General features: G+C 50.7%; 1 protein-coding gene across 1 annotated transcript in view; it reads right to left on the bottom strand.

The window, feature by feature from the left end:
• Positions 1 to 12,472, bottom strand: part of MGAT5 (alpha-1,6-mannosylglycoprotein 6-beta-N-acetylglucosaminyltransferase) — a gene marked incomplete at its 3' end in the record, with an annotated part of 356,096 nt that overhangs the window by 203,003 nt on the left and 140,621 nt on the right. The window contains exon 2 of the mRNA XM_081095204.1: positions 11,066 to 11,433. Coding sequence (XP_080951330.1) covers positions 11,066 to 11,306 — 241 coding nt within the window. The 5' untranslated portion in view covers positions 11,307 to 11,433. The remainder of the gene's footprint in view (positions 1 to 11,065; positions 11,434 to 12,472) is intronic.

Consider the following 12,472-nt stretch of genomic DNA (forward strand, 5'->3'; position numbering starts at 1 on the left):
CACCCGGCAGTTCTGTGTGGCCAGTAACAGACGCAGGTGCGTGCAGGCTGGGGTTGGCGATAACTCACAGTAACAAACACTCTCTGCCAATCGAAGCGCTCTAATTAGCTTGGTCACATGCAATCCTTATAGCAACCCTATGAGGTAGGTATTATATCCTCTGTTTTACTAAAGAGGAAGCAAGCTCTCAAAACATCAACGCCTTGCCCGAGGTCACCCACCTAGTAAGGAGTCCTTGCACGAGCCACGTATACACACTCTCTAGCCCTGGCTGCCTGGCTGGTGTGGTTCAGTGGGCTGGAGTGTCACCCTGTGCACTGTGCACTGAAGGATGGTGGGTTTGGTTCCTGGTTGGGGCACATACCGGAGTTTTGGTTTGATCACTGGTCGGGGGGAAGGGAGATGGGGGGGGGGGGCGCATGTACAGGAGAAAGCCAATCGATGTTTCTCTCTCACATCAATGTTTCTCTCTCTCTACCTCTTCCTCTCTCTAAAATCAATAAAATATTTAAAATAAATAAATAAATATAAATAATCACTCTCTAACTGCTTTCCAGCATAAACAATGGTTCCCATGACAGGATCCTGCAAAATAGCCACTTGGAGCCTCCCGGGCATGGAATCCACAGGGAATCTTTTCTCGTTTCCTGTCTCACTGAAAACATTGCTCTGACTTTCAAAGCAGCCCCAGCTGTAACAGTGTGGTACACGGAGTCCTGGGTGGGGGTGGGTGAGGCTATTCACTCCTGGCTCCTACTGTGCACCAAGCACTTGCTCAGCTCTGGGGAACAACATAAGACAGAATCCCTGTGTTTGTGGGCTCACATTCTAAGCGAGGGAGAGAGATGACAAAATGCAACACATGGGATGCTAGGTAGTTAAGTGATGAGAGGAGTGAGGATGGAGCAGGGGGGACCTGCTTCAGTGAAGGGATGGCACTGGACTGGGCCCCACTTCTGAGCGAGAACAGGAGAGCAGGGGCAGGCCTTCTGGAGAGAGGCTTGTTGGGGGAGGAGGAGCAGCGCAGAGACTCGAACAGGAAAATGCTGAGCCAGGCCCACAGCCGGGCTTGGAAGACAGCTGCGCTGCCCAGGCAGACATGAGAAGGGGGGCCAGCTCGTTAGGTGGCACAGTCCTGACGGAAAAAGCCCACCAAAACAGAGCAAGGCAGGAGGAGCTGGGCCACCGGCCAGTGAGGAGACGGGCTTTGGGGCCTCACACACGCGTTCCCTCTGAAGTCAGGGCGTGACCTGAAGTGGCATGGAGGAAGGAGCCTCGGTGGCAAAGAGACTCTAGCGCAGCGGTTCTCAACCTGTGGGTCACGAACCCTTTGGGGGTCGAATGACCCTTTCACAGGGGTCGTCTAAATACATCCTGAATATCAGGTATTTACATTACAATTCATAACAGTAGCAAAATTACAATTATGAAGTAGCAACGAAAATAATTTTATGGTTGGGGGTCACCACAACATGAGGAACTGTATTAAAGGGTCGCGGCATTAGGAAGGTTGAGAACCACTAATCTAGCTCCTCCCAGAGACCCACATTCCCGGAGACTGCACTCCTGTCAGACACTCCCAGGTCCTCCTCCACTCTGGGACTGGCTGGTGTGTCTGTGACCTCATCCTGGCCCAGGGCGGGGATGCTAGACAGGGGGTTGCTAGGCTGGGGGATGTTGAGGGGGGATGCTGGGCTGGGCGAAGATGCTTAGGTGGGTGAGGATACTAGGCAGGGGGTGCTGGGGGAGGGATGCTCAGGGAGGCGGGGGGGGGGGGGAGGATGTGGCTGGGGATGCTGGGCAAGGGGTTGCTGGGCTGGGGGTGTTGAGGGGGGATGCTGGGCTGGGCGGAGATGCTGGCTGGGGATGCTGGGCAAGGGGTTGCTGGGTTGGGGGTGTTGAGGGGGGATGCTGGGCTGGGTGAGGATACTAGGCAGGGGGTGCTGGGGGAGGGTTGCTCAGGGGACTGCAGGGGCGGATGCTGGGCTGACTGATCTCTACCACAGCAGCATTGCTGGAAAAGCCCCAAGCCTCAGAGAGGCTCTTTTTTTGGGTTCTAAGCTTCTTAAAGCACAAAGCCCTTCCTGTAACTGCACCAGCCATGTCACCACGGAGCAACCTCGGCCCGCACAGACACACAGGGCGGCTGGCGTTTTCCTGCAGCTCCAGGCCAGAGCGGCATTGCCCTCGGGCACAGGCTCTGCCTTGGTGATGCTGTTTCCACATGAGCCAGCCCTCCAAAAACAGCCCTGCACCAGCCTTGCAGAAGAGGCAAAAGGAAAACAGTGAAAACCCTGCAGAGGCTTCTCTATCTGATGAACTGCAACTGAAGTTTTTCTTCTTTCTGGTAGATGTGGAATGGAGCATGTAGAAGTGCTGGTCTGACTCTCACAAGGTGGCCTAGGTCTTCACCTCAGGGGAGGGGCTACCTTTTCGGAGGAACCTCAGGCAGCCATGCCCACATTCCCCGGGCAGGGGTGTGGTGTGGTAGGGGGAGCTTCCCTTTGGCTTTTGAGCAGAACCAACTGAATAAGATGCTAATGTCTTGAAAATGGGCACCTCCAGGCCAACCAAGGCCACCTGAGGCAGCTATTGCACCATGCTCCTGACCTGCAACCTAAGCCCTACCCTGTTCCTCATGCCACCTCAAGGAAACAGAACTTCCTTCCTCCTTATAACCCCTGCACCTCCCTGGCGGTAACAGTAGAAAAAAAGTCCAAGCTCCGCCACAAGAACTCCCACCCCTCACCTCCCTCCCTTCCCATCGGACTGAGATCCACAGCCCACGTGGCCCCCTGCTTGCTGCCCCCACCAACAGCAGCTTCCACAGGCTCCTGCTCACTTGCTCCAGCTGCAGCAGCCCCTGTTCTGCCTGGAGTGCGCACGCAGGCCTCTACCAGGCCCACACGCTGCCTTCTGCTGGCCGCTCTGTCTCAACCTCCCTCTTCCCATCCTGCCCAGCAGCTCCTTGGTGTCACCTCCTGGGAGAGATTTTCTTTGACCTTCTCATCCAAAGTAGCTCTTAAAACAAAATCACATCTGGGCTGCTGTGGAGTAGCCTCCATTCTCACAGCTCCACTAATAAACTCACTTTTCACTTTAAACTAAAAAAAAAAAAAGAAGAAGAAAGAAAAAAAAAAGGCACATCTCCTGGGTCATTTTTCTTCTTGGGATTTCTGATTATCTGACATGGTCTTGTTTATTATTTCTGCCTCCAATATGAATGCAGCCTCCACAAGAACAGGGACCTGCCCAGCTCTTTCCAGCTGTAGCAACAAAACTCTGAGGGCACTAGCACGTACCAGCCAATGGCACGGACATCCCCCAAAGTGCCAGGCCTGATGGATAAGAGCCAATCAAGGGGGCAGTCTAGGCCCAAGAAATGCAGGGAACAGGAAACAGGAGGTAAGGCGGAGCAGGCAGGCCAGGAAGCGCAGGTGTGTAGGCCTGGAGGTTAAGGGGAGCAGGAAAATGGGATATTGGGGGTGGGAGGCACATCCACCTCAGCCTGAGCTGGTGACAAGTCCAGAGCACAGCGAGGCAAACAGATGAGAAAGAGCAAGGTTAATAAGTGGATGGATCACCCCAGGTTTCCATTCCGGTTACTGAGAGACACAAGTGGACCAGTCCTGTCCTGTTAGATAAGAGGTGACCACTGGGGATCAGAATGTGGGTCAGGCCATCGGAGAAAGAGATCAGTTCACCTCAGAAACAAGAACGGCATTGACTAGGGTGAGTGACACCACTCATGACGCAGATCCACCAAAGTCACGGACAGGCATGGCCCTGCCGGCTGGCCTCGGGGACAGGCGCTGTGAGGCTGGCCTGCAGAGGGCTCTGGCTCCAGCTCCTCTCAGGAGTGACAGAGCCGCCCCCGGAAATGCCAGCCACACCCCGAGAATGAATGCTCCCACTATTCCACAGGCTGCTGGGACATCTTCCAGTCACCATTTTTGAATCACTAAATCCCAAAAGTTCGAAAGTCTCTTTTCCAATCACCAAAAAAGGATGGGGACAGGGAGGTGCTATTTGAAAGTTCTGTGGATTGAGGCCCAAACTTGACAGGAAGCAAGCACACAGCACCTCCTTCAGGCCTCACACTGACCTGGCAGACAGGGAGCCACATCCCACTCCACAGTGGTTCCTGCCACCAGGGCCCCAGCCAACAGCTGCTATTTGGCAAAGCCAACTGGCTGGCTCCAAAGCCCATCCCCCCAACCACTCAGCTCTGGACGTGCTGCTCAGAGGCACTTCCAGGGGACCGAAAAGCACAGCACTGGTGCCTCGTGAAGATGTCTTAATGAACTCAATCACAAAAATGAGGAGTCTGGAGGACACCAAAAATATCCTGTAGGCAGAAAGACTGACCCCGGGACTGTCCAGAGCAGGGGCTGAGATTTTTGCCCAAGGAGCAGACAGGAAACATGTTAGGCTGTGTCATCTCAGTGGCAGCTATTCAGCCCTGACACTGTAGCTCAAAAGCAGATTCAGACAGCACATCAAAAAGGGGCACGCTGCGTTCCAAGACGCTTCCCACGCCTTAGACCAGAGATTCTCAACCCGTGTGCCGCAAGAATTCTTAAAACATGCAGTCCCCGACTACTTGGTTGGGATACTGACCTCTTCCCCCTTAGATTGTCAAATAAGAAAATGACACCAGCCAACACAATAACCACTCGGTATGAATGAATCAACATTATACCTTTTTTTTTTTTCTGTCAGATGGGCAAAAATATATTTTTTAGTGTGCCACAGAATTTTAGTAGTTAGTTTATGTGTGCCATGAGATGAAAAAGGTTGAAAATGCTGCCTTAGACCATGGGAGTCCTGAGGAATTATTTAGTCAAGGACAAACCAAATCAGATGAGTGTTTTAGAATGAACTATGGTCACTACTGAAGGATGGAGTCAGCATGTTTTACCTGCTCTGTGAAATAAAAACTGGTTTTATCATGGTTCTCACTTATTACAGTTATTACAAACAAATGGGAGAGGTTGTGTTTCTATAAAATCTTAATTGCACAACAGGCAGAGGTCTGAATTTGACCCAAACTCTGCTGCTCTGGGATCTCAAGTCAGGGATTCTAATAAATCAATAATAATCTGGTATTAGCTACTACTGTTTTTCAAACATCTGCCCCAGAGTAAAAACTCCCTTATAGCATACTAAGAGTCTCTGATTATACCAATGTGGGAATAGGAAAAGGAAGGGTATTTTTCTTTTTCTATTAAGGGGATTCATTCAAACCTGAGACAGATCCCAGCCATGGCATCAGCTCTTCACTCCTCCAGAGCAGACAGTGAGGCAGTGCTCTGTGCCTGGACTGCATTTGTGGGAGAAAAAGAGACTGCAAACCAATGACTCACACCTCCTCTTCCCCACTCCACCAGCTAAACCACGGGACCATCTTCTAGTCTCTGCATCTCCATGTGACATGTGACATCAATCAACCGCTGACATGACCATGACTGGTGCTGACAAACTGCAGAGGAAGCGCCATCACCAGGATGGCTCTCCAGTTTCCCAGCACTTGAGGTGCAATATACCACCTTGTTCAATCCAGCTCCGGGTGCCCAGAACTGGAACCCAGGAAGAAGGCTAGGCTGGCAGGTTTTAAAGAACAAGAACCAGTTATTCACTCGAGAACTCCCAGAAAAGATGCTGGCAGACAGTGCTTGCTATTCCCACCCTAAGTGCAGCGGTTCTCCAAGGTGGGTAGGGGGACTTTGAGCCCCTATAATATCTGGAGACCTTTTCTTACTGTCACAGCTGGGGAGGTGCTACTAGTGTCCAGTGGGTAGAGACACCAGGGATGCTGCTGAACATCCCATAATGCACAAACAGCCCGTCACAACAAAGAATTATACAGCCCAAATGTCACTGATGCCGAGGGAAGAAACCTTGACTTAGGATCCCACCATGTAATGATCCCAATTCTTCAAGCAACACAAGCACAGTCCAATTAAATTCCAGAAACTCAGCTCCAAAGACCATTTTGATTGACATGTCAAGCTGATTAGATGACAGAAAAGAGTAGTGTGAGTTAAGACTTGCTGATGGCACCTGTGTGGTTGTTTCTTCGTGGGTTTTGTGGAAGAAAAAAGAATTACTTTGCTAAGGGTCATCTGTAAAGGGAAGAAAAAGACAAAAATTTCTGAAATTTCTTTGAGCTCCAAAGTCCTATGATTAAAAGGTGGTTGAAATTCTAACAGACTACTCGGGGGGGTTGGTAACTTTCTTTAAAACAAACAAACAAAAACAAAAACATAACATCTCTGGGAGGCTGAAAATCTGAGACCAGATCACTGTCCTTTAGACCAGTGGTTGCCAACCTTTTGGACCTCACGGACCACCAGGGGTCCGCAGGCCACCAATTGGCAACCGCTGCGTTAGAGTATAGCAAAGGCCTACTTTGTGAAATATTTAGCAGTACACAAGAACCAAAAACAGTCAAAACTGGAGAAACTGAAAGTCTATATTTACCATTTATGTGCTTCCTCCTTCCCATGGAAAACATTTGATAGACTGAGATAAACAGAAGGAGGAAATTACTACTGACTACTCGCCTTTTCTCCCAACATGAAATACACTGAACCAGAAACCTGAAAACAGCATGTGTTTTACTTGTTATACACTGATTACATACTGGCAGTACCAATGGTGACAATCTGCTTTATTTATTTCTTCTGGTGGTTTGCTTAATATACATAGGAAATATAGGATGGGGCAAAGTAGGTTTATAGTTGTGAGTATGAGAAAACTAGAGTTTATATTTGTATTATTATTTATTAACTAGAAGCCCGGTGCAGGAAATTTGTGCATGGGTGGGGTGTCCCTCAGCCTGGCCTGTGCCCTCTCATAATCCAGGACCCCTTGGGTAGTGTCCTAGGCCTGGCCAGTGATCAGGGCCTATCAGGGCTTTCCTTCCCCCAGCTGCCGGCAGCTGACCCTGGCCCTGCCCCCACCACTACCACTGCTCACCATTGGTGCACTGTTGTCCCCCCTCCCCAGGCACCAATCGCCTCCCTCTGCGGGTGACCTGGGTGGGGTGTGATTGCTTGGTTGGCTTGGGCCTCCCTCTGCAGGGCGATGGTGGGCGATGGTGAAGCCCCCTGACCAATCACACTGCACCTGCCTTGGCTGGCCTGGCGCCAGTGCGTGTCACAGCATGGTCATCCGGATGGTTGTTCTTCTGTTCAGAGAGTCGGTCAATTTGCATATTATGCTTTTATTATTATAGATTATTATAGATTACTAGAGGCCCGGTGCACAAAATTCATGCACGGGAGAGAGGGTTCCTCAGTTCCTCAGCCCGGCCCGTACCCTCTCCAATCCAGGATTCCCTCTCATCATCCGGAACCACTGGCTCCTAACCACTCACCTGCCTGCCTGCCTGATGCCCCTAACTGCTCCCCTGCCGGCCTGATGGCCCTAATTGCTCTCCCCTGCCAGCCTGATTCCCCCTAACTGCCTATCTGCTCTCCCCTCCTAGCCTGATCCCCCTAACTGCCTATCTGCTCTCCCGTCCTGGCCTGATTGCACTAACTGCCTATCTGCTCTCCTTTCCTCTCCGTGCCCTTTGTGACGGCATCCCAGCCAATTTGCATATCCCTCTGTTATTAGTATAGATTGTATTGTTTTCCATATGAAGAACTGTAAACCTACCTTTGCCTCACCGTGTATCACAGAAGATCAAAGTCAATGAGTAATTTAAAAATGTGCCCTCTGAAAACAACCTAGTTGTTTTTCAACATAGACTTTCAAAATAGAATCTTTTATTAATCCATCAGATCAGAAAAAGTGGTATTTTATGTAGACATATTAAGAGCCAATGCCTACAGACACTGCCAAATCTTAAAGCAGACAGTGCTATCAAATAGTAGGCACTGAAAAAGAATTTCCACATTGTATGTTAAAAGCAACCATTTTCTCCTTACCAAAAAAATACATATGCAATATTAAAAGCTAACCAAATTTGCTGGATCCTTTCAAAAAGAAATTATATATATATATATATATATATATATATATATATATATACACATACACACACACACACACATATATATACATATATACACACACACACACACACACACACACACTAGAGGCCCGGTGCACAAAAATTTGTGCACTCGGGGAGGAGGGGGGTCCCTCAGCCCGGCCTGTGCCCTCTCGCAGTCTGGGACCCCTCGGGAGATAACGACCTGCTGGCTTAGGCCTGCTCCCGGGTGGCAGAGGGCAGGCCCAATCTTTAGGTGCAGCCCCGGGCGGGCTCAGAGCAGGGCCGATTGGGGAGTTGGGGCGCCGCTCCTTGTCATGCACAGAGCAGGGCGGATTGGGAGGTTGCGATGCCACCCTCAGTCACGCTCAGGGTAGGGCCGATTGGGGGGTTGGGGCACCGCCCCCTGTCACACTCAAGGCAGGGTCGAGGGGAGGTTGCGGCGCCACCCCCTGTCACGCACAGAGCAGGGCCAATAAGGGGATTGGGGAGCTCCCCCCTGTCACGCACAGAGCAGGGCCGATCAGGTGGTTGAGGAGCTCCCCCATGTCACTCACAGAGTAGGGCCAATAGGGGAATTGGGGCACCGCCCCCTGTCACACACAGAGCAGGACGGATCAGGGGGTTGGGCGCCGCCACTGTCACACTCAGGGCAGGGCCTATGGGGAGGTTATGGCTCTACCCCATCACACACAGAGCAGGGCCCATGGGGTGGGGGTTGGGGCACCGCCCTCTATCACCCACAGAACAGGGCCGATCAGGGGGTTGGGGTGCCGCCACTCTCACACTCAGGGCAGGGCCGATGGGGAGGTTATTATGGCTCTACCCCATCACACACAGAGCAGGGCCAATTAGGGGGTTGGGGCGCCACACCCTGTCACACACAGAGCCGCAGGGCGATCAGGGGGTTGGGGAGCTCCCCCTATCAGGCACAGAGCAGGGCTGATCAGGGGGTTGGGGCACCTTCCCCTGTCATGAGCAGAGCAGGGCTGATAGGGAGGTTGTGGCCCCGCCCCCGTCACACACAGAGCCGCAGGGCGATCAGGTGGTTTGGGCGCTGCCCCCTGTCACACTGATCCCGGTGCCGGTTGGCCTCTCGGCTCCGCTGATCCCGGTGCTGGGAGGCATATTACCCTTTTACTATATAGGATAGAGGCCTGGTGCACGGGTGGGTGCCGGCTGGTTTGCCCTGAAGGGTGTCCTGGATCAGGGTGGCTGTCCCCACTGGGGTGCCTGGCCAGCCTGGGTGAGGGGATGATGGCTGTTTGCAGCTGGTCACACACCCTTCAGGGTGGGGGTCCCCACTGGGGTGCCTGGCCAGTCTGGGTGAGGGGCTGAGGGCTGTTTTCAGGCTGGCGGGTGACTGAAGCTCCCAACCGCTCCTTTTTTCTTTTTTTTTTATTCTGGGCCAGCTTTAGCTCTGAGGCTTGGCTCCAGCTCTTAGGCCTCCGCTGCTGAAAGCAGGTTTCTGGCCTTTGTTTACCTTCTGTATTTGAAACAATGTTGCGATCCTGCTGGCTGAAGCCCGGCGGACTAAAGCAGGTTTCTGGGGTTTTGTTTAGCTTCTATATTTGTAACATAGTTGCTTGGATTTGCAGCTCAGAGGCCGGCAGCGGCAAGTGGGGAACGTTGGAGTCCTCAGTCACTGAAGCAAGCAAGCCTCATGTTCGCTTTAAGTTGCCTGGCTGCCGGCCACCATCTTGGCTGGCAGTTAATTTGCATATTGCCCTGATTAGCCAATGGGAAGGGTAGCGGTCGTACGCTAATTACTAATTACCATGTTTCTCTTTTATTAGATAGGATATATACATATATATATATATATATATATGTGTGTATATATATATATATATATATATATACATACACACACACATATCTATATGTAAAGCTGAACATGATTTCCTGTGTCTGAACCCAGCTTCCACCTGTTGCTATACATTTCCAGGAATCACATGATTGGGTCCCAAGATGGAATACCAACCTTTCCCCTCACCCAATCCCATCTCATATCTCATTTACATTATATCTCAGGGTCTCAAACCCTGAGGCCACCGAAGTCTCCATCCAATGACTAGACTTGTCACTGAACAATGGGTCACCTCAAGGCAAGTGGCTTCTCTAGAACACAATGATCCAAATTTTACTTGCAATTTTTGCTTTATACTCATGCTTTTGTAAGTACTTTGCATCTCTATATATCTGTGTGTATATATATTTATTTGCATATACAAGGTATCAGAAAGATCTGCACTGAAATGTTAATTGTGCTTATTTCCTAGCATAGATTTAGGTGATTTAATTTTTTTCTTACTATATTTTTGCTGATCTCGGCTTTCAACTTTTTCTTTTTCTATATTAAGTGTAACCTTTGGCCAAAGAAAAATAAGTAAAATTCTATACGTGTGTTTTTTTTTGTTTTTACTCAACCTCATTTCAAAAAGGATTTACAGTACCTGCCACAAAAAAGAGCAACAAGTACAAAAAGACTTCTTTTCAAGCTGGGCACTTAGTGACAAGGGCAAGAAACAAGAGCAATAATCTCTGAAGAAGCCAAAGGTTAAAGCTATTAGCCGCAGGCAGCCCTAATGTCTTGCATGCTGGCCAAGGGGAGGCACACAGGGCTCTGTGTTTCTTGGCGTCCATGGACCACTCCTCCCCAGCCTCCTTACCTCAATCCACCAGTTCTAATTAAGTTTTGTTTAGGGAAAGATAATGAGAATACTTTTCTATATTTCCTGATCATACTCCCAGATGAGATCATGCAATCCAGAAATGTGTGGAGGGAGGAGGCGCTGGCTGCAAACACAAGCAGGAGAATGGAACTGCCTACCCCATTGCTCCCAGGGCTGAGTGTGAGTGTGTACCAGAGCTGAGACATTCCCAAGGGACACTGCTTAAACTTTCTAAAAGTGTCCCTCTGTGAGCAATTCACTGCCACTAAGGCAATGGCAAGGAACACACTCACTCCACAACAAGACCAAGTCTGAGAGCCCCTGGGGTCCTTTGGAAGCAAAATCACTGGGCTTCTGGGTCACGAAGCCGCCCAGGCGCAGCGCTTACCGTAAGCGGTCATGACCCCGGCATACGGCCCGTCCACCACGTTCTTGTTTTCCTCCGCCAGCGCCTTGATGTACCTCTTGCTGAGGTCCAGGATCTGCTCACGCAGCATGGAGCTGCTCTCGGGCTGAGTCCGCTGCTGGATGGTAAAATGCAGGAGCATCATACCCCAAATAAAACCAAAAGTCACGAGGAAAAAGCCCAGCTTCTGCGAGGACAACTTCCATGGAGTGAAGAGAGCCATTGCTCTCTGGCGACTTCACCTGCCGCTGGCTCTTAAAGCGCAGAAGGGAGGCCCGGGCTCATGGTGGGCTCGGCCGTCTCACTCCGGCTCCTGCGTCTGCCGATTTCCTCTCCTCTCTTCCATCCTGCTGTGGAGGAGGCGAAAAGTTAGCTCAGCCGTCATGCCAAAACACGGTAAAACAAACCAGAGCCCTGTTTTCACTCAAATTAGCTCTAAAATGCGAACTTCCTTTTTCTTAGTTTGCCGGTTCGGTATGGTATCTTATGGTTCTTGATCTGCAAGCTAAGAGGGGAAATCTGGCAAGGCGACAAAAAGCTGTACAAATACAGAGGAGGAAACGGGCGTCTGAGTGTGTTAACAGGTGTAGCAGGGCTGTTCCAGCCTGGATCAAGTTCAAAACAGGAAGTCTGTTGTGCAAGGTGGGGAGGAGATGGAAGGATATTTGACTGAATGTCAGCAGAAACCCAAGTGGAGGGTGGAGTCCTATCACCGCCCGGCACTTTTGTGCATATGTAAGGTGAGCTTACAAAGTCATTGTTCTAAGCTCTGGAGAGGATCAGAGCATGCAGCTGGAGAGGTGAGCAAGAAAGTGGATGCCCCTCAGGGGGAATGGGACAGGGAGGGGAGGAGCCCCCGCATTACTTAGGCATGGCCAGCTTTCATTAGCAACGTCCAGAGATGAGCTTTCTCTCTCAGGGCCACCCGGTGGCCTCTCCCAGGCACCAGCACACAGGCTATGCCAGGGGCGATGCCCAGCAGTCTTTCCGTTCTAGCTACCGTGAGTGAAAGCTGCTCGCACTTTTCACTCCCACGCTTCAGCACAGGAAGCGTGGGGCACGCGACAGCCTGCTTTCCTGTGGCTGTTCCATTCATATCTGGCAAAATGAGGTTAAAGGGCATAGTTTCCTTTGCTTATCACATAGTGAGGAATACAGGGCGCTGCAGGGGCAGTAAACCAGACCCTGCCTCCCTGTGCCCCGACTCCCACCAGCCCAGCCCGTTCATCCACAGCCCAGGATGGCTCATACATGCTAAAAGGGTTGCGAAAAGCGACTAAGAAGATGTGAGAGAAATCCTATGTAGCTCAAAGGCCTAAAACATTTACTATTGGCACTTAACAGAAAATTCTAGGCCAGTGGTTTTCAAAGTGGGGTCTCTAATGCAGC

This window comes from Myotis nattereri (assembly GCF_964212035.1).
Source record: "Myotis nattereri genome assembly, chromosome: 7".
NCBI lineage: Eukaryota > Metazoa > Chordata > Mammalia > Chiroptera > Vespertilionidae > Myotis > Myotis nattereri.